Source organism: Salvelinus alpinus, chromosome 25 (genome assembly GCF_045679555.1).
Source record: "Salvelinus alpinus chromosome 25, SLU_Salpinus.1, whole genome shotgun sequence".
Lineage (NCBI taxonomy): Eukaryota > Metazoa > Chordata > Actinopteri > Salmoniformes > Salmonidae > Salvelinus > Salvelinus alpinus.
The window spans coordinates 28365780-28388514 of record NC_092110.1 but is presented as its reverse complement, the minus strand read 5'-3'; the positions used below and the strand labels follow the sequence as shown (position 1 = coordinate 28388514).

Here is a 22735-nt window from a genome sequence, read left to right as displayed (position 1 = left end):
TTCTGAGTACCACTCAAGTGGTGGCTGCTACATGTTATGGGTATGCTTGTAATCGTTAAGAACTGGGGAGTTTTTCGGAATAAAAAAGACACAGAATGGAGCGAAGCACAGGCAAAATCCTATAGGAAAACCTGTTTCGGTCTGCTTTCCATCAGATACTGGAAGATGAATTCACCTTTCAGCAGGACAATAACCTAAAACACAAGGGCAAATCTACACTGGAGGTGCTTACCAAGAAGACAGTGAATGTTCCTGAGTGGCCGAGTTACAGTTTTGACTTAAATCTGCTTGAAAATCTATGGCAAGACTTCAAAATGGCTGTCTAGCCATGATCAACAACCAATTTGACAGAGCTTGAAGAATTCTTAAAATAATAATGTTCAAATGTTGTACTATCCAGGTGTGCAAAGCTCTTAGAGACTTTGCATTATAGGGTATGGCGTGTAGATGGGTGAGAAAAAACATATATTTAATCCATTCTTTATTCAGGCTGTAACATACCAAAATGAGGAATAAGTCAAGGGGTATGAATACTTTCTGAAGGCACTGTGTCATACTAAATGGAGTGTCCCGGATTTACGTACAGATTTCCCACTGTGATAAGTACCAATCAGCAGTGAGATTCTAGATGTGTTTCATGCTTTAGAATCCCTAAGCCTCTGTTAAACAGAGCACTCACACTTGCAATATTCTCTGCTGTTTGGTCTTGTTTATGGCTCTTCTGTGAATACTTTATTTATATATATTTTTGTTAACACATTCTGAAAGCTGCCTTGAGATCCCAGATTACGTTGGATGCCTCCTGTGGTATAAGATAAACAGGCAGTGAAATATGATTTCCAGAATTTGTTTATCCAAGTGGTTTATTTTCATTTAAACTCACTGACCAGGATTACAGCATGATCCCCTCCACCCTCATTTAACTGAGTAAGTGTGGACAAGATGTAGCTAAAGGGTTTACTTAATAATTAAGTTCAGCTGATGCTATTGAAATGTAAGGACAGATTCAGGGAGGATGCATTCCTAACTACTACGAATAAGAGAAAGATCTTAATGTCCCATCCTCTATAAATAAGCAAAAGATTTTATTGCCAAGTCTAAAAGACAGGCCCAGCCTTTTGTGTTTGATCTGTGTTGTTAATTTATGTCAACAAGAGGACTTCATATGCTGTATGTCAATCCAGAGAGAAGGTTATGAGCTGTTGTGTTATGGTTACCTTGTATGGAACTTATTGTCCCTGTTTTTCATGAAAACTAAATTGGGATATTCAATAAATGGGTACCATGAAAATGACTTGTATTTAAAGGCCTCGTCAGGGAACATTGAGGAAGGGAAAGGGGGATACCTAGTCAGTTGTACAACTGAGTGCCTTCATCTGAAATGTGTCTTCCACATTTAACCCAACCCCTCTGAATCAGAGGTGCGGTGGGCTGCCTAAATCAACATTCACAGCACCTGGGAAACAGTGGGTTAACTGCCTTGCTCAGGGGCAGAACAACAGATTTGTTGTTGGGGATTCAATCCAGCAACCTTTCGGTTACTGCCGCCCCTACACTCCAACCACTAGGCTACCTGCCATAAGCCAACTATACTTAAGTTTGATGGATCTGTTTGTCGTTATATTATTTTGCGTCAGTGGCGTCTTCAGTAATCTACTTGTCTTGATTGAACTGGCTGTTCATGCAGCTGTGTTGATTTACAGGCCCCAGGGTAGGCAATATCTCTCATTTGAACTTTAAAATGGAAGGACAGCCTGGTGTCCCACTGTCTAAAAGTCCTCTGCTGTCAACCATGTTGTGTGTAAACACTAGGGACACAAAGTCAATAAAAACAATCATGTAACCACTTGTCTCTCTCTTTCGCTCTCTCGCTTTCAGTTGGCAGCTCCAGTCATGCTCTACTGGACAAGTCCCTGGGGGAGAGCTTCATGTTTCCCCATCACTTGAGTCCTGAGGACAAGAGCCAAAGTAAGAATCATCCACACCAAGCTGTTTGTCATTTGGAGACCTGGGGAAGAAGCATGATTTACTTATTAAATCAATCACATAGAACTCTCCCATATCATTCGTATGAAATATTCAGTGTCTAGAGATCTGAATTGAATCACCCTTTTGTTGCTGATCATTTTCCTGCACAGAAGGAAATGCAAACTTGTAGTGTATTTGAGTTTTAGAAATGCTTGCAAAGTTTGTAATTTCCACTTTGAAATTGTATCAACCCCTACAAAAATAGCCATGAATTATAATCCACATAATAATTCACATTTCCTGTTCGTGCAGGATTATTTTCCTGCTGTAGAAAACTGGCTCAAATTAAGTTCCTACATCTGTATGGAACACAACCTGTTTAGTTTCATTAATGATAATGTGTGTCAGGGACAATGGGGTTCCGGCTTCTGTTACTATTAAATGTGTTGCCTTATAGGGCTGCCCGTTTCTCTTATGTGTGGTCTGCAGAGAGTGAATCAATGTAATTTAAACTATAGAAAGCACTAATCTAATAGTGTTTGTCATAGCTGTTACAACATTGTAATGTGTTCAAAGCTCACGTTGGCAGTCGCGTTTGTTCTAAATAAGACTTTGCGCATTAAATGAAGACCCTGATGAAATTGAGCTTCACACAAAAATCCTCATCTGCATGTTTTATTTACGACCAAAACAGGTCTTAAATTTTTCACCTAACCACTTACATTCTAGTATTTCTGTGTCCCAGAGGAAAGAGATGTGGTTGTCTTATTAGTGGTTTCACTCCTTCAGGACACATCACATGACTCCCTCCACATTCACTTAGGTTAGATTAGGATTGTTAAACTCAACATGCCAATTATGGAGCCCTTAAAAATGTATATTTTCCTTTTCCAGAGTGACATTCCCTGGTCTTCTCTGATTATATTGGAGTTGTTTTTATGGTTGATCATTCACAAATCACTAGTTGGTAGGCTTCATCAGACACCAAGGAACATTCTTAGTCTGCACTATTAAGCAATTTTGAATTGTCTTGTCGGTGTCTTGTTGGAGACTCATATCTCTTGCACTGTACTTTGGGAAAGTCAAAGCGCTCATGGAATCAGTCTGAAACAGCTCAGAACACTATGCAGGGTTTCTAATGTCATTTTAATCGAGCTTGGTGGATGAGAAGAAAGTGTACTGAATATGTAATATGTGTCATTATGTTAAATGATGGCTTTTTGTTAAGGCTCAGATATGCTTTATAATGGTTTTTCAATGTTAAACTAAAAAGACAATTTCAACTAATTATGCTGTATGCCTGTATCTGGTTTGGCGTCTGCTGTTCTTGGAGATAGTCAGAGTGGTCTACTTATTGCCACTGTCTGAGTCTGGTAAATATGCTCTCAGGTAATGGGGCAGCAGGTAGCCTAGTGGTTAGAGTGTTGGGCCAGTAACCGAAAGGTTGCTAGATTGAATCCCTAAACTGACAAGGTCAAATTCTGTCGTTCTGCCCCTGAACAAGGCAGTTAACCCACTGTTCCTAGGCCGTTATTGTAAATAAGAACTTGTTCTTAACTGACTTGCCTGGTTAAATTAAAAACATATCCATGTCAGAAAGCTCCTTTGGTACAAGTGGAAAGTGTTGGTGACTGCTGTGAGGCTACCAATTGTGTGGATCACTCTGCATCACTTGTTTGAATATGTTGACAGTAGAAACAGTAAAGCCTTCTAACTGTGGTAACAGTACCAAGGACACTGTTTCTACTTTAGCCAATTTACTGTAACCATAATGGTTTCAAATGATAATTGCCCTGAGATTTGGTTCACTTCTACTAATTTCACCCATGGGCATTTGGAGTTTTTACTTCTGTTAGGAGCTGTTGGTGGAGTGGAGTATACAGTTATACTGTATATACTGCAGGCGTTGTGATGTCCACATTTCATCATATTTCTGAAGCAGGCTGCAATGTTGGCCTAATTTGGCATCAGATGAGGATCATTAGTTCCATGCGTTTCTGTCATTCATTTGTATAATTAATGACGTGAATTAATACAGTACTGAACACAGTACAATAGAAATTACATCATGCAGTGGCCAATGTTTAGCAAGAATGTGTGACGGGAACATAGAGTCAGTCTCAGACATAATGGATTTATTTTTCCTCACTCCTGCAGCTACCTCTTGTGATTTTGAATCGCCTTGCTCTTGGACCTTCTCCAATCACAGTGTCAGAAATGACTGGAGGGCCATGTCACCACAGCAACAAAGATCCAGCACACAGGCCATGAAGCCAGTCAGCGACCATTCGGAGGGGAGCTCTGAAGGTAAGGGAGGAAGCACAGTCACAAAGAGAATACTCCATGTGTGTTTCACTCACACCTTTAATGTGCTACTCCTTTCATCTCACTGAGAGCATAGTGTAGTATACTGTGTCGGGTCTTTGGCATCATTAAAAGTGAAGACTGTCATTTTATCAAATCAATTCTATGTAATTATTATTACGTAATTAAACTAATCTTCAGATTACAAAGTTATAATAAAATAAAAAAATTGTACAAAGATATTTTAATATCTGGTCAATTAGTCTTCTATTAATGAATTATTCTTTACCTCCTGTCAGTCTCATTCCAAACGTCGTAAATTGTTGGTTATCTGCACAAACCCAGCCTTTACTATGATTCATCCATACACCAATTTGCTTAATAATTTATTTACTAACTAACTAAATAATCACAGAAATGCATAAACAAACAAACAGTAGATATGTACTAACAAATGATAGGGAAGATTCCCTAGTGGGCTAAGCTGATATGACGGCTTGGTGGACAAAGGGAAGTGGGTGTGGACTGAGAGAGAGCGGGAAAGACAAAAGGGATCACTACACACAGTTGATAATTATATTAATTGAAATGCTAATCCTTTGCACATGAACGCTCACTCATTCGGGAATAATTGCAATCAATATATATTTACACCCATGTGTCGTGATCTTCTCTGTTGGAATCCGGTCCGTCTGCTGGAGAGTTCCGAGTCTCTCTCTCTCTTTCTGTTTCCCTGAAGATCAAATTATTTCGTGGTTAGATGGATACTTCAGAGTACCATTCAGAAATATTCTCATAGAATAGATGTTTCGGCGGTTGTCGGTATTCGCATCCCAGGTTTACATCATTTCTAGCTGCAGACTAGTAATTAGTATCTAAGATTTTCTCTTATTCGGTAGGGTTCGATAGTCTCAGAGTTGAACCGTTTCCAGCCGTGTAGCCAATGCTCCACGTGGTATGGTCAGGAATTCGCAATCACAGCCCACGCTGTGGGTTTGCTTAGTCTAAACTATTCGCAATCACAGCTCACGCTGTTGGTTTACTCAGGCTTGGTACTCTAACCTGTGCCAGCTCAGCTGACACCGAGGTATGCGTGGTCTAAAGAGGATTTCCCAAGGAGGGGGTTTTATTCGTAACAATAGGAAAGGGCTGTTCCATGATGCCGGATCATGTCTGTGCTCACGGGGGCGGGCCAATGACTTAGTTAAACTTTAAAGGGAATACAATTCTCTCACATTAAAGGTTTAACATCACATTACATCATTTCACAAATAGTTTCATCTTTACTCATTCATTTTACACAATAATTAGATGCAAACCTCATAACGGAGGCTCCTGTATAAACAGAGTTATGGTAATGTGGCTGTAGTGTCGTCTTTCATTTGGTAACAAACATGGGGGGGAAAACGGACCGGGTCGTAGCTGGCTTCTCCACTGATCGTTTACACATTCTCCAAAACATGGATATTGTTCAGTTCTCAAATTCTGTGATGTAGTAGAAGTTCCTTTGTTCTACTGTGAAACTCTCTCTCTCTATACTGCATGGCCGGGGGAGAGAGTCTCCGCCAGGAATTTACAGCCTGAGATAACAGAACCTGGGTTTAGGAGAGAGTGAGAGAGAGGGGGAAGGCACACTCTATACCCAGAAAGGGCCACGTCATGACAACTGTATTCAGGGAGATGTAATGGAATTGTTAGAGAGATGGTGACGTGTGTTGAGCGCTGGGGGACACGGCCAAGAGAAACAGAGCTACGGTGTGTAACACTGTATGGAGGTCTATGTGCAGTAGGATAATGCGGCATTTCCCTCCTAATCATTTTGATGTGTTGTTTTGCTTTATAATTAACTGAAAATACTGCTTTCAGTCAGAACAATACAAATATTTTACTATGGGTTGGGTTTTTCGTCCAAACACTTCAGATGATGTGTGGAAATTATTGTCTGTCTCCCCCCATTCTAGGTCACTTCCTACTTTTGAGTCCCTCCGCTTCCTCCAGGGCGTCTAGGAAGTGTGAATACTACATCACTAGTCCAGTGGTCTACAGTAGTGGCCCACTGTGCCATCTGCAGCTGGCCCGCTTTGAGCTGGGGCCCACCGCTGGAAACCTCTCAGTCTTAGTGAAACCAGTCGAATCAGCGTCTGTCATCAGCACAACAGCTCTCAGTGGCAGAGACCAAGATGGCACCAGGTTAGCATGTTTTGATTTTATGCTCATGTTTAGCCTCTTATGCTTTGATTTTATGCTTGTTCACTTTAACATTCCACACAACTTCTCAACAATCTCTCTTTTGTATTCTTACAGTAGTAGAATTTGCTCAACTAGATTTTTAGTGCGACCATGTGTATCTCACTTGCGGTACTCTACCTTGCATCTTGAGTAAGTTTGTAGTACTTATATCTCAAATCAAATCAAACTTTATTTGTCACATGCGCTGAATACAACAAGTGTAGACCTTACTGTGAAATGCTTACTTACAAGCCCTTTACCAACAGTGCAGTTCAAGAAGAGTTAAGAAAATATTTACCAAATAAACTAAATTAAAAAATAATAAAAAGTATCACAATAAAATAACAATAACGAGGCTATATACAAGGGATACCGGTACCGAGTCAGTGTGCGGGGGTAGATATTAAACAGCGAGTAGCAGCAGTGTACAAAACAAATGGGGGGGGTTAATGTAAATAGTCCGGTGGCCATTTGATAAATATTTCAGCAGTCTTATGGCTTGGGGGTAGAAGCTGTTAAGGAGCCTTTTGGTCCTAGACTTGGCGCTCTGGTCCCGCTTACCGTGCGGTAGCAGAGAAAACCGACTATGACCTGGGTGACTGGATGTCTCTGACAATTTTATGGGCTTTCCTCTGACACCGCCTATTATTGTAGATCCTGGATGGCAGGAAGCTTGGCCCCAGTGATGTACTGGTCCGTACGCACTACCCTCTGTAGCGCCTTACAGTCAGATGCCGAGCACTTGCCATACCAGGCTGTGATGCAACCGGTCAGGATGCTCTCGATGGTGCAGCTGTAGAACGTTTTGAGGATCTGGGGACCCATGCCCAATCTTTTAGTTTCCTGAGGGGGAATAGGCTTTGTCGTGCCCTCTTCACAACTGTCTTGGTGTGTTTAGACCATGATAGCGACTGGAACGAGCTGCAACAAACACTCAAACTGGACAGTTTTATCTCAATCTCTTCATTCAAAGACTCAAACATGGACACTCTTACTGACAGTTGTGGCTGTCAGTAAGAGTGATGTATTGCGTGATGTATTGTTGTCTCTACCTTCTTACCCTTTGTACTGTTGTCTATGCCCAATAATGTTTGTACCATGTTTTGTGCTGCTACCATGTTGTGTTGCTACCATGTTGTTGTCATGTTGTGTTACTACCAGGCTGTGTTGTCATGTGTTGCTGCCTTGCTATGTTGTTGTCTTAGGTCTTTCTTTATGTAGTGTTGTGTTGTCTCTCTTGTCGTGATGTGTGTTTTGTCCTTTATTTATATGTTATTTATTTTTCATTTTTAATCCCAGCCCCCGTCCCCGCAGGAAGTCTTTTGCCTTTTGGTAGGCCGTCATTGTAAATAAGAATTTGTTCTTAACTGACTTGCCTAGTTAAATAAAGGTTAAATATTTGAATTTTGATTTTTTTTATGATAGTTCGTTGGTGATGTGGACACCAAGGAACTTGAAACTCTCGACCTGCTCCACTACAGCCCTGTCGATGTTAATGCGGGCCTGTCCGGCCCGCCTTTTCCTGTAGTCCACGATCAGCTCCTTTGTCTTGCTCACATTGAGGGAAAGGTTGTTGTCCTGTGACCACACTGACAGTTCTCTGACCTCCTCTCTATAGGCTGTCTCACCGTTGTCGGTGATCAGGCCTACCACTGTTGTGTAGTCAGCAAACTTATTGATGGTGTTGGAGTCGTGTTTGGCCATGCAGTCGTGGGTGAACAGGGAGTACAGGAGGGGACTAAGTACACACCCCTGAGGGGCCCCAGACGTGGCAGACGTGTTGTTGCCTACCCTTACCACCTGGGGGCAGCCCGTCAGGAAGTCCAGGATCCAGTTGCAAAGGGAGGTGTTTAGTCCCAGGATCCTTAGCTTAAGGATGAGCTTCGTGGGCACTACGGTGTTGAACGCTGAGCTGTAGTCAATGAACAGCATCCTCACATAGGTGTTCCTTTTGTCCAGGTGGGAAAGGGTAGTGTGGAGTGCGAGTGAGATTGTGTCATCTGTGGATCTGTTGGGGTGGTATGCAAATTGGAGTGTGTCAAGGGTATCCCGGAGGATGCTGTTGATGTGAGCCATGACCAGCCTTTCAAAGCACTTCATGGCTACCGACGTGAGTGCTTCGGGGCGGTAATCATTTAGGCAGGTTACCTTCACTTCCTTGGGCACAGGGACTATGGTTGTCTGCTTCAAACATGAAGGTATTAAAGACTCAGTCAGGGAGAGGTTGAAAATGTCAGTGAAGACACCTGCCAGTTGGTCCGGCATGCTTTGAGTACACGTCCTGGTAATCCGTCTGACCCCGTGGCTTTGTGAATGTTGACCTGTTTAAAGGTCTTGCTCACATCGGCTACCAAGAGCGTGTTCACACAGTCTTTACATACAGTAAGTTGTACATATGGCGTGGAAATACCACTACAAATTTGTCTACCTATTCTTAGGCCAATGTTAGACACAGCCATTATGGGACCAGATAAAAGCATTTTGGTTCCAAATGCAGACCCTGAATATGAATTTGGACATAAATGGTCTGGACAGTTGCGGGGAGGGGTGGGCTGTGGCAAAGGAAACAACATTATACTCTGGCCTCTTTATTTGTAGAGTAATGGAGTGCTTGTCCATTATGAAAGAGGTTTTAACTCACAGACAGTAAGATGGTGAGTACTAGGGATGACATGACACCTCAATCTGGAGGCAAAAGAAAAGCAGACCTGTTTAGGCGAGGTGCTGGCTAGCGGAGTAGAACACTTGAAAAAGTAAAGGAGAGTCGCACAGTCTAGGAGCTCAGATGCAATAATTTAATAACCTAATAACAAACATGTCGACAGACAAGTTGACAAGCTGACACCTCAATCACCACTGGAAGCAAGACATCCTGTATAAACAGGACTGGGAATAGAGAAGAAAACAGTTGGAAGTCAACAAAGAATGTACAGTAGTGTAGGATGTAATTTGTTTTCTATGGTTTGGTATGAAACCTTGACTATATACAGGTACATTTGTACATAGTAGCTATGAACAGAGCTGAGGTATTCATAGAAGTGGGCAGTTAACTCTTGAATAAAGGCATACAACAACAAAAAACAATCAGGGTTTAATCTTGGATTTGAAAGGTGATGTACACGTATTTCATTTAGCTCTGAAGAAAACAACTTTGGCACATCTCTCTTCTCTTCTCATATCTTAGTCAATCCACACTACCTAAACCGGTTTGGGAGTCCTCTTCTGACGTGAGCTAGCTAATCTATAAATATCCATCGGTAGGCCATATGCTGCTAGGTTCTCTGACAGGTCTCAGATAAAAGGATTAGAGAATTACTGGATTTCTCGGTTCCAAATGAAAGTGGTTTAAGATGCCATGCAGTGAGGTCTCATACCTCCTGTGCTGTCGTTGAGCTCAGGGAATCTCAGTTAGATGGTTATTGTATGGTACTGCAGGAGCAGAAACAGCATTAGAGCCAATGTGAAAACAGTATTCCCACTGGGCAAAGATGTCAATTCAATGTCTTTTCCACGTTGGTTCAACATAATTTCATTGAAATGACGTGGAAACAACATTAATTCAACTAGTGTGTGCCCAGTGGGCTTCAAGCACATATTCAACCGCAAAGACCAGGTTTTTTTCCCAATGGTTTGCAAAGAAGGGCACCTATTGGTAGATGGGTAAAACAAAGCAGAAATTGAATATCCCTTTGAGCATGGTGCATGGTGCACATAGTCACTACAAAGGTACAGGCGCCCTTCGGGAGTTGCAGTGATGAGACAAGACTGTAACTACCAAGTTGCCAAGTTACTAAGTTGCCGGAGAGGAAGGAAACAGTTGCAGGGTTTAATGGCTGTGATAAGAGATAACTGAGGATGGATCAACAACATTGTAGTTACGTCACAATACTGACAGAGTGAAAATAAATTGTTTACATTTTTTAAATTGTATTTATTAGATCTTTTAGCCCATTTTCTCCCCAATTGGTAGTTACAGTCCTGTCTCATCACTGCAACTCCCGTACGGACTCGGAAGAGGTGAAGGTCGAGAGCTGTGCATCCTCCGAAACACAACCCAACTGCTTCTTTGACACAATGCCCACTTAACCCGGAAGCCAGCTGCACCAATGTGTCAGAAGAAACACTGTACACCTGGTGACCGTGCACGGCCCGCCACAGGAGTCACTAGTACGCGATGGGACAAGAACATCCCTGCCGGGCAAACCCTCCCCTAACCAAGACGACACTGGGTCTATTGTACCCTGCACCATGGGTCTCCCGGTCACTGCAGGCTGCGACAGAGCCTGGACTCTAGTGGCACAGCTAGCATTGCAATGCAGTGCCTTAGACAACTGCGCCACTCGGGAGGCCACAAATATTTTAAAACATGCATCCTGTTTGCAATAAGGCACAGAAGTAAAACTGTAAAAAATGTGGCAAAGAAATGAACTTTTTGTCCTGAATACAAAGCATTATTTTTGGGCAAGTCCAACACATCACTGAGTAGCACTCTTCATATTTTCAAGTATGGTGGTGGCTGCATCATGTTATGGGTATGCTTGATATCGGCAAGGACTAGGGAGTTTTTTAGGATAAAAAGGAACAGAATAGAGCTAAACACAGGCAAAATCATAGAGGAAAACTTGGTTCAGACACTGTGTAACAAATTCACCTTTCACCAGGATAATTACGTAAAACACAAGGCCAAATATTCACTGGAGTTGCTTACCAAGACGACAATGAATGTTCCTGAGTGGCCTAGTTACAGTTTTGACATAAATCGTCTTGAAAATCTACGGCAAGACTTGAAAGACTTCTAGCAATGATCAACAACCAACTTGACAGAGCTTGAAGAGTTTTTTAAAGAATAATGTGCGAATATTGTACTATCCAGGTGTGCAAAGCTCTTAGGGACTTAGAGTGTCTAGTTTTTGAAACAAATGACTCACAAGTCCTCAACTGGTAGCTTCATTAAATTGTACACTAAAAACACCAGTCTCGACGTTAACAGTGAAGAGGCAACTCTGGTATGCTGGCCTTCTAGGCAGAGTTGCAAAGAAAAAAGCCATATCTAGACTGGCCAATAAAAATAAAAGATTAAGATGGGCAATAGAACACAGACACTGGACAGAGGAACTCTGCCTAGAAGGCCAGCCTCCCGGAGTCACCTCTTCACTATTGATGTTGAGGCTGGTGTTTTGCGGGTACTATTTAATGAAGCTGCCAGTTGAGGACTTGTGAGTGTAACGGATGTGAAATGGCTAGCTAGTTAGCGGGTACGCGCTACTAGCGTTTCAATCAGTTACGTCACTTGCTCTGAAACCTAGAAGTAGTGTTGCACCTTGCTCTGCAAGGGCCGTGGCCTTTGTGGAGCGATGGGTAACGATGCTTCGTGGGCGACCGTTGTTGATGTGTGCAGAGGGTCCCTGGTTCGCGCCCGTGTCGGGGCGAGGGGGCGGTTTAAAGTTATACTGTTACATTGATGCTGTTGACCCGGATCACTGGTTGCTGCGGAAAAGGAGGAGGTTGAAAGGGGGGTGAGTGTAACGGATGTGAAATGGCTAGCTAGTTAGCGGGTACGCGCTACTAGCGTTTCAATCAGTTACGTCACTTGCTCTGAAACCTAGAAGTAGTGTTGCACCTTGCTCTGCAAGGGCCGCGGCTTTTGTGGAGCGATGGGTAACGACGCTTCGTGGGTGTCAGTTGTTGATGTGTGCAGAGGGTCCCTGGTTCGCTCCCGTGTCGGGGCGAGGGGACGTACTAAAGTTATACTGTTACATGAGGCATATGTGTCTCATACTAGATACTAATGTACTTGTCCTCTTGCTCAGTTGTGCACCGGGGCCTCCCACTCCTCTTTCTATTCTGGTTAGAGCCAGTTTGCGCTGTTCTGTGAAGGGAGTAGTACACAGTGTGGAACGATATCTTCAGTTTCTTGCCAATTTCTTGCATGGAATAGCCTTAATTTCTCAGAACAAGAATAGACTGACGAGTTTCAGAAGAAAGGACTTTGTTTCTGGCCATTTTGAGCCTATAATCGAACCCACAAATGCTGATGCTCCAGATACTCAACTAGTCTAAAGAAGGCCAGTGCCAACGTGCCATTGGAACACAGGAGTGATGGTTGCTGATAATGGGCCTCTGTACGCCTATGTAGATATTCCATAAAGAATCTGCCGTTTCCAGCTACAATAGTCATTTACAACATTAACAATGTCTACACAGTATTTCTGATCAATTTGATGTTATTCTAATGGACAATTTTTTTTATTTTATTTAAAAAACAAGGACATATCTAAGTGACTGCAAACTTTTGAACGGGAGTGTAGATGCAACACACTTCTCTCATTAAAGTAAAGTTGTTTATCCACTTACTGCACAGATGGCCAAAGACTGTTTGGGACAATAGACAAGGGTGTTTAGATACTTATTTGAACAGAAAGTCCTATCAACATTTTGCCGCCCAGACACACATACAAACACGCAGAAACACACACACATACACACACACACACTTAACCCTCTGTTTGCTTGGAATAGGGCCCAGTGGGAGGTGCTGGAGGCGGTGATTGGAGAGGTTGGAGAGCCCTTCCAGGTGACCTTACTCTACTCCACCTGCCTGGGGAAGGATAGGGCTTCTCTGGCCCTCGACTCCCTGGACCTCAGAGACTGTGACATGGGTATGTTCTGAACTACAAATCCAAACATCAATAGAAACATCAAAATGCAATGCTATTTTTACTTTAGTGTATTATGGTGGACTAAACCATAAGTTAAATGAGCTCTTTCTTGTTCCAGGTCACCATGACTTAGAGCTAGGCACAGACTGTGACAAGAGCAAGTCTTTCCACTGTGACTTGGGCGGCTGCATTGACAAGACTAGTGTGTGTGACTTCCACGGTGACTGCCCCCTAGGGGAAGATGAGGGATTTATCTGTGGTGAGTCTGTGAGGGCTTCAACAGTGCAACAACATTACATTACATTACTCATGGACCAGGAAAAACTCTGGGCCCTGTGTACTGTATGTGTACATAATCTTTCCAAGAAACATGTTGTCGAAGATGTGTTTATATTTTATCTAAACTTCATACTTTGAGAAATTGGATTAAGTTGTGTAATATTCTGACCTTTCAGATAGGTACGGAAGAGTATTAGGGCCAATTCAAGAGAGAAAACAAAAACTATGAGTTATTTTTATTTATTTTTGCACTGAGAATATTTTTTCTAAGTGCCAATATTTCGATAATAAAGTGACAATATTACGAGGATAAAGTAGCAATATTTTGTGAATAAAGTGGCAATATTTCAAGAATAAAGTGGCAAAATTTTGAAAATAAAGTGGCAATATTTCAAGAATAAATTTGAAATACAATTTTGAAGAGAAAGTGCCATTATTTTCCGAATAATGTGGCAGTTACATTTTAAGTTTAAAGTAGGAGATTTGGTTAATTGCATGATTCCTGGCTTCCTGTTGCTGTGCAAGCCACCATAGAAAGGCCGGAGTTAGATAACGTGGTAAAACTATAATTATCACATTTGAGGTAAGACCCAAATGCAGACAACATCGAATTAACAACAGTTTATTAATCCAACAGGAGCAGGCAAAAGACAGGTCAAGGGCAGGCAGGGGTCCATAATCCAGATAAGTGGGGCAAAGGTACAGGACGGCAGGCAGGATCAGGTTCAGGGCAGGCAGAAAAGGTCAAAAACCGTGAAAACTAGAAAACAGGAACAATCGAGAGACAGGAACAGAGGGAAAAACGCTTGACGAATCAAAACGAAACAAAACGAATTGGCAACAGACAAACAGAGAACACAGGTATAAATATACAGGGGATAATGGGGAAGATGGGCGACACCTGGAGGGGGGTGGACAGGTGAAACAGATCAGGGTGTGACAATAATTTAGAATTTACTTTATTATTATAAGTATTAGGACCTTAAAGAGTTTGTGCCGCAGATTGGGTCTTTTCAGAAGGAGGAACCACACGGACTTGGATGAGGTATTGGCCATTGTACAGTGAAATCAACAGTAATGGGCAAATGCAAGACTACAGAGGGTTGCATCTTTGTGCAATTCAGAGAGGTTTTGTAGTAACGCAAGACACTATAAGATAGATAATCAAGATGATCGATCGTTGGGTCAAGGTGTGGAGCTTAGGCGCGCACAACGCATGAGATGATGGCAATACACAACCAAAGGTCCCAACGTGCTATGGCATATGGACGGATATGATAAAATTAAACCATATGGTATTGCAATACAGGGCTGCATAGATGGCTTTAGCCTTTATGTTTTGTGGGTGGAAGCTTACACCACAAACAACGACCCAAAGGCAATAGCAGATTACAAGAGGTACCGAAAATGGGCACGTAGAAAAAATGCAGGTGTTTCTACGCAGAAACCACAATGACAGTTTTGCCAAAGACCGAAGTTTCCTTTATGGACGTAGCACTGTAAACCTGTGAATTGAATCGTGGTGGGCGATATTAAGAAAACAAAGTGTGCAGTTCTGGATGAACCTCTTCCAAAACCTCTTCCTAGATAGAAGTCTGATACAGTTCTGCTTCCTTAAACGTGTGCAGGTAATAATCATGTTTATTATACCTTACTGATGAAACAATCACACACACCCCACCAGCAGCTATTCTTAACACTTGTTTTTATTATCTGCATTAAATTGGTGAAATTATATATTCTTGGTGAGCTTGTGCAGTGACCTTGGCCTAAATTTACCATGTTAATAAGTTCAGGGTAATGCCGATCAGTGATGAAATGTTCAGCTCTGATGACTGGGTGGTTGAAGATGATGGGGATATCTGTGCTGACTGTGTAATCAGTGATGCTTGGCCCATGCTGACTGACCTCTGATACTTGGTATTCATCCTAGACAATGAACTCAGTGCTGTCATATTCATCATCATCGTCTAATCTCTGATGACTACTGGGTGGTTGAAGATGGGGATATCTGTGCTGGTTGGGTAATCAGAGATGCTTGGCCCATGTTGAATGACCTCTGATGCTTGGTATTCATCCGAGACAACGAACTCAGTGCTGTCATATTCATCATCATCATCGTGAGACACATCACTCAAAGGCTCAGAGATGGAAGTGTCTTCAAGTCTCTTGCAATGGCTTAGTTACACTATAGAAACTCAACTTGGGTATCTTGACTGTCTCATATATTGTGCCAGTGGAAAAATCACCTGGAATTGTGTTTTGTTTGAAGTCCCACACCTCAAAGCCAGTCTCAAGGCCTTTGCTGGATTGTCCAGTGCGGAAGAAAATATCCTTTTCCTCTTTCAGTATCTCAGTAACTCCCGCACTGCAGTCCATAACAACCTTGCTGGTGCCTCCTCCTTGCTTTGCTCTGACTTGTTTGGTGTCCTTGTTATCAGTGTGAATCCACTCTACTTCAGTACTGCGAGTCCTTGATTTTCCTCTGGTCTTCCTCTGGTCTGCTTCCTCTGATCTTCCTGGGGTGTGGGCTTCCTCTGGTCTTCCTCTGGTCTGCTTCCTCTGATCTTCCTGGGGTGTGGGCTTCCTCTGGTCTTCCTCTGGTCTGCTTCCTCTGATCTTCCTGGGGTGTGGGCTTCCTCTTCCACATTGCTTGATTGCTTTCTTAGTTTCAGCTTTCCACAAGTTTTTCAAAAACACAACATTTCCATATGAAGAAATGAAGCTGGCCATATCTGCATCATCCATGATCAGGACAACATATTTGTCAATCTGTGGGGAAAGGAAATATGATATAAAATTCTAAGCATTGGAAATAGTGTACATTGTCATTTCATTATTTTATCCTCATTACATTGCCCTGACGTGGATAACTGCATAGAAAACAGCTTTTGAAAATAAAACTTGCTTAAATACTCACAAGACAGTAAAGCAAAGGCATAGGCCATTTCAGCAGACAAGAAAAACTGACCAAAATTGACTGTCTTGCAATATTATCATACAGCAGGAGGTGACAATACAGTTTTTAGCATAACAGTAATTAATAATTAAGAATCCTTAGAGCAGCTATATCCCTCCAAATTGTTCAAAATGTGCAATGGTGGTTATCTTTATCCCTAACACTTGTTTTTCAAATATAAGTTAAATATTCAACAACAACAAAAAAGTCTAGAACAATCCTATCAAGAAAATGCTGTGGCAAGAACTCTCCACTAGGTGGCTTCATAACTATACATAGCTGTTCACAAATAAGATGCTTCATTATGATGAAATTCACTTAAGTACTTTATACAGTGGTACTTTATACAGTGGTGTAAAGTACTTAAATAGTACTTTTTAAAGCATTTTTACTTAAGTCGTTTCTTGGGGTACCTGTACTTTACTATTTCTATTTTTGACAACTTTTAGTTTTACTTGAATACATTCCTAATGAAAATATTAACTTTTTACTCCCATACATTTTTCCTGACACCAAAAACTACTCGTTACATTTAGAATGCTCAGGCGGGACAGAATTATGGTCAAATTCACGCAGCAATCAATGTAACGCGTAATCATTCCTACTGCCTCTGATCTGCCAGACTCACTAAACACAAATCCTGCGTTTGTAAATTATCTCTGAGTGTTGATGTGTGATTCTGGAACAAGGAGCGCTCTCCTTCAAGGAGTGAATGGGAGTCTAACCCAACATTAGCATGAATTTCGCAAGCAAGAAGTACGACATTACACATCTTTTCCGAGATGTAAGATAACTAACTTTCTATCTGTAATATCGAATATGCTTTGGAATCATGACATTACATACTTTCCAGAAAAATAGGTACGCTTCTCGACATATACATTGACTTTGAGAAGGGGTTGTGTGACGAGGTGCTTGGCATCCGCGTGATGCAGCATGACAACCTGAACGTTATTGGTCGACAGTCTGCTGTGTGTGGCGTTATACTTTCCTTCATTCGTTGGATTCCTATACATTTCTATTTCAGTTTAAGGGTCTTTATTGGCCTGGGAAACATATGTTTACATTGTCAAAGCAAGTGAAATAGATAATAAACAAAAGTGAAATTAACAATAAAAAATGTACACTAAACATTACACTCACAAAAGTTCCAAAAGAATAAAGACATTTCAAATGTCATATTATGTCTATATACAGTGTTGTAACGATGTGCAAATAGAGTACAAAAGGGAAAATAAATTTACAGAAATAGGGGTTGTATTAACAGTGGTGTTTGTTCTTCACTGGTTGCCCTTTTATTGTGGTCACAAATATTGCTGCTGTGATGGCACACTGTGGTATTTTTAACCAAAAGATATGGTAGTTTATCAAAATTGGATTCGTTTTTGCGAATTCTTTGTGGGTCTGTGTAATCTGAGGGAAATTTGTGTCTCTAATATGGTCATTTGGCAGGAGGTTAGGAAGTGCAGCTCAGTTTCCACCTCATTTTTGTAGGCAGTTTGCACATAGGTTGTCTTCTCTTGAGAAGCAGGTCTGCCTTCGGCGGCTTTTCTCAATATCAAGGCTATGCTCACTGAGTCTGTACAAAGTCAAAGATTTCCTTATTTTTGGGTCAGTCACCTTGGTCAGGTATTCTGCCACTGTGTACTCTCTGTTTAGGGCCAACTAGCATTCTAGTTTGTTCTGTTTTCTTGTAAATTCTTTCCAATGTGTCAAGTAATTATCTTTTTGTTTTCTCATGATTTGTTTGGGTCAAATTGTGTTGCTGTCCTGGACAGGACCAGCTTGCTTAGGGAACTCTTCTCCAGTTCATCTCTCTGTAGGTGATGGCTTTGCTATGGAAGATTTGGGATTCGCTTCCTTTTAGGTGGTTGTAGAATTGAATGGCTCTTTTTCTAGATTTTGATAATTAGCGGGTATCGGCCTAATTCTGTTCTGCATGCATTATTTGGTGTTTTACGTTGTACACAGAGGATAGTTATGCAGAATTCTGCATGCATACAGTAGTCTCAATTTGGTGTTTGTCCCATTTTGTGAATTCTTGGTTGGTGGGCGGACCTCAGACCTCACAACCATAAAGGGCAATGGGTTCTATAACTGATTCAAGCATTTTTAGCCAGATCCTAATTGGTATGTCAAATGTTATGTTCCTTTTGATGGCATAGAAGGCCCTTCTTGCCTTGTCTCTCAGATTGTTCACAGCTTTGTGGAAGTTACTTGTGGTGCTGATGTTAAGGCCGAGGTTTGTATAGTGTTTTGTGTGCTCTATGGCAACGTTGTCTAGATGGAATTTGTATTTGTGGTCCTGGCAAATTGACTTTTTTTGGACACCATTATTTTTGTTTTACTGAGATTTACTGTCAGGGCCCAGGTCTGACAGAATCTGTGCAGAAGATCTAGGTGCTGCTGTAGGCCTTCCTACGTTTGGGACAGAAGGACCAGATCATCAGAAAACAGTAGACATTTGATGTCAGATTGTTCTAGTGCCCTCGTCAATTAATGTATATACAGTTGAAGTCGGCAGTTTACATACACTTAGGTTGGAGTCATTAAAACTAGTTTATCAACCACTCCACAAATTTCTTGTTAACAAACTATAGTTTTGGCAAGTCGGTTAGGACATCTACTTTGTGCATGACACAAGTAATTTATCCATTAATTGTTTACAGACAGATTATTTCACTTATAATTCACTGTATCACAATTCCAGTGGGTCAGAAGTTTACATACACTAACTTGACTGTGCCTTTAAACAGCTTGGAGAATTCCAGAAAATGATGTCATGGCTTTAGAAGCTTCTGATAGGCTAATTGACATAATTTGAGTCAATTGGAGGTGTACCTGTGGATGTATTTCAAGGCCTACCTTCAAACTCAGTGCCTCTTTGCTTGACATCATGGGAAAATCTAAAGAAATCAGCCAAGACATCAGAAAAATAATTGTAGACCTCCACAAGTCTGGTTCATCCTTGGGAGCAATTTCCAAATGCCTGAAGGTACCACGTTCATCTGTACAAACAATAGTACGCAAGTATAAACACCATGGGACCACGCAGCCATCATACCGCTCAGGAAGAAGACGGAAGGAGATGAACATACTTTGGTGCAAAAAGTGCAAATCAATCCCAGAACAACAGCAAAGGACCTTGTGAAGATGCTGGAGGAAACGGGCACAAAGGTATCTATATCTACAGTAAAACGAGTCCTATATTGACATAACCTGAAAAGCCGCTCAGCAAGGAAGAAGCCACTCCTCCAAAACCGCCATAAAAAAGCCAGACTACGGTTTGCAACTGCATATGGGGACAAAGATGGTACTTTTTGGAGAAATGTCCTCTGATCTGATGAAACAAAAATAAAACTGTTTGGCCATAATGACCATTGTTATGTTTGGAGGAAAAAGGGTGTTCTTCAGCTTGAAAGCCTCCCATCTCAACCGTGAAGCACGGGGGTGGCAGCATCATGTTGTGGGGGTGCTTTGCTGCAGGAGGGACTGGTGCATTTCACAAAATAGATGGCACCATGAGGCAGGAAAATGATGTGGATATATTGAAGCAACATCTCACAACATCAGTCAGGAAGTTAAAGCTTGGTCGCAAATGGGTCTTCCAAATGGACAATGACCCCAAGCATACTTCCAAAGTTGTGGCAAAATGGCTTAAGAACAACAAAGTCAAGCTATTGGAATGGCCATCACAAAGCCCTGACCTCAATTCTATAGAAAATATTTTGGCAGAACTGAAAAAGCGTGTGCGAGCAAGGAGGCCTATAAACCTGACTCAGTTACACCAGCTCTGTCAGGAGGAATGGGCCAACATTCTCCCAACCTATTGTGGGAAGCTTGTGGAAGGCTACCCAAAACATTTGACCCAAGTTAAACAATTTAAAGGCAATGCTACCAAATACTAATTGAGTGTATGTAAACTTCTGACCCACTGGGAATGTGATGAAAGAAATAAAAGCTGAAAGAAATCATTCTCTCTACTATTATTCTGACATTTCACATCCTTAAAATAAAGTGGTGATCCTAACTGACCTAAGACAGGGAATTTTTACTATTAAATTTCAGGAATTGTGAAAAACTGAGTTTAAATGTATTTGGCTTAGGTGTATGTAAACTTCCGACTATACACAACTGTATATGTTGAGCTTAAGCTGCATCCCTGTCTCACCCCCGGCCTTGTGGAAAGATATGTGTTTTTTGCCAATTTTATTCGCACACTTGTTTGTGTACATGGATTTTATAATGTCGTATGTTTTTTCCCCAACACTACTTTCCATCAATTTGTATAGCAGACCCTCATGCCAAATTGAGTCAAAAGCTTTTTTGAAATCAACACAGCATGAGAGAACATTGCATTTGTTTTGTCTTTTTTGTTTGTCAATTATGGTATGCAGGGCAAATACGTGGTCTGTCCTAAGGTATTTGGTTAAAAGCCAATTTGACATTTGCTCAGTACATTGTTTTCACTGAGAGAATGTACGAGTCTGCTGTTAATGATAATGCAGAGGATTTTCCCAAGGTTGCTGTTGATGCATATCCCCCGGTAGTTATTGGGATCAAATTTGTCTCCACTTTTGTGGTGACCAGTCCTTTGTTCCAAATATCGGGGAAGATACCAGAGCTGAGGATGATGTTAAGTAGTTTAAGTATAGCCAATTGGAATTTGTGCTCTTTATATTTTATCATTTCATTTAGGATACCATCAACCCCATTGGCCTTTTTGTGTTGGAGGGTTTGTATTTTGTCCTGTAGTTCATTCAATGTAATTGGAGAATCCAGTGGGTTCTGGTAGTCTATAATAGTTGCTTCTAAGATTTGTATTTGATCATATATATGTTTTTGCTGTTTGTTCTTTGTTATAGAGCCCAAGAAATTGGAGCAGTGGTTTATCCATAAATCTCAGTTTTGGATAGATAACTCTTCGTGTTGTTGTTTGTTTAGAGTTTTTCAATTTTCCCAGAAGTGGTTAGATTCTACGGATTCTTCAATTACATTGAGCTGATTTCTGACGTGCTGTTCCTTCTTTTTCTTTAGTGTATTTCTGTAGTGTATTTCTGTATTGTTTTAGTGATTCACCATAGTGAAGGCTCAGGTTTTCTGGGTCTCTATGTTTTTGGTTGGATAGGTTTTTCAATTTCTTTCTTAGGTTTTTGCGTTCTTCATCAAACCATTTGTCAATGTTGTTAATTTTCTTAGGTTGTCTGCTTGACATTTTTTTATTTGATTGGGAAGCTGAGAGGTCAAATATACTGTTTAGGTTTTCTACTGCCAAGTTTACACCTTCACTATTACAGTGAAACCTTATGTCCAGGAAGTTGTCTAGAAGGGATTGAATTTGTTGTTGCCTAATAGTTTTTTGGTAGATTTCCAGGGATGTCAGTGTACTAACTGTGAACGCTCCGAGAGACTCTGGGTTTAGGTCAGTGATAAAGTAGTCTACATTACTACTGTCAAGATATGAGCTATAGGTGTACCTACCATAGGAGTCCCCTCGAAGCCTACCATTGACTATGTACATACCCAGCGTCCGACAGAACTGCAGGAGTTGTGACCCGTTTTTGTTGGTTATGTTGTCGTAGTTGTGTCTAGGGGGGCATATGGGGGAGGGAATGCTGTCACCTCCAGGTATGTGTTTGTCCCCCTGTGTGCTGCTGAGGGTGTTGGGTTCTTGTCCAGTTCTGGCATTTAGGTTAGCACAGACTAGTACATGTCCCTGAGCCTGGAGAATGTTGATCTCCCCCTGTAGGATGGAGAAGCTGTGATCATTAAAGTTTGGGGATTATATTGGGAGGATGTAGGTAGCACACATGAGGACATTTTTCTCTGAGATAAATTCCTTATTAACTTCTAGCCAGATGTAAAAAATTCCTGTTTTGACTAATTGAATAGAGTGGGTTAGGTCTGCTCTAAACCCAAATAGCATACCCCCTGAGTCTCTTCCCTGTTTCACACCTGGTGGTTTGATGGATGGGACTACCAGCTCTCTGTAACCTAGAGGGCAACCAGTGGGTCCGTCTCCTTTATACCATGTTTCTTGTAAAATGACAATGTCTGTATTTCCAATTTCTTTGATGAAGTCTGAGTTCCTGCTCTTTCGGCCAAAGGCTGATGATCTCAGACCTTGTATATTCCAGGATGAGATAGTAAAAGCTTTGTGTTCCATAGTGTCTAGTGTTGTTTTTGTGTGGTGTAGGCCCAGAACATTACAGTAGGTGTGAGCAGAGCATGTTGAGCATCTGATACATACCTCTTAGGTCACAGGATTGGGCTTGCCCTGGAGCTGACAACAGCTCCAGGGCATGCCTAGTGTTTGGGCACCTGAGTCTAGCCACTT

The 22735-nt window shown here is 41.5% G+C and overlaps 1 protein-coding gene across 1 annotated transcript in view; it reads left to right on the top strand.

Annotated features, from left to right (window-relative positions):
- LOC139553765 (tyrosine-protein kinase receptor-like) overlaps positions 1-22735 on the top strand; it is an 85776-nt gene that overhangs the window by 15823 nt on the left and 47218 nt on the right. The window contains exons 2-6 of the mRNA XM_071366409.1: positions 1879-1968; positions 4126-4275; positions 6234-6462; positions 13021-13160; positions 13279-13419. Coding sequence (XP_071222510.1) covers positions 1879-1968; positions 4126-4275; positions 6234-6462; positions 13021-13160; positions 13279-13419 — 750 coding nt within the window. The remainder of the gene's footprint in view (positions 1-1878; positions 1969-4125; positions 4276-6233; positions 6463-13020; positions 13161-13278; positions 13420-22735) is intronic.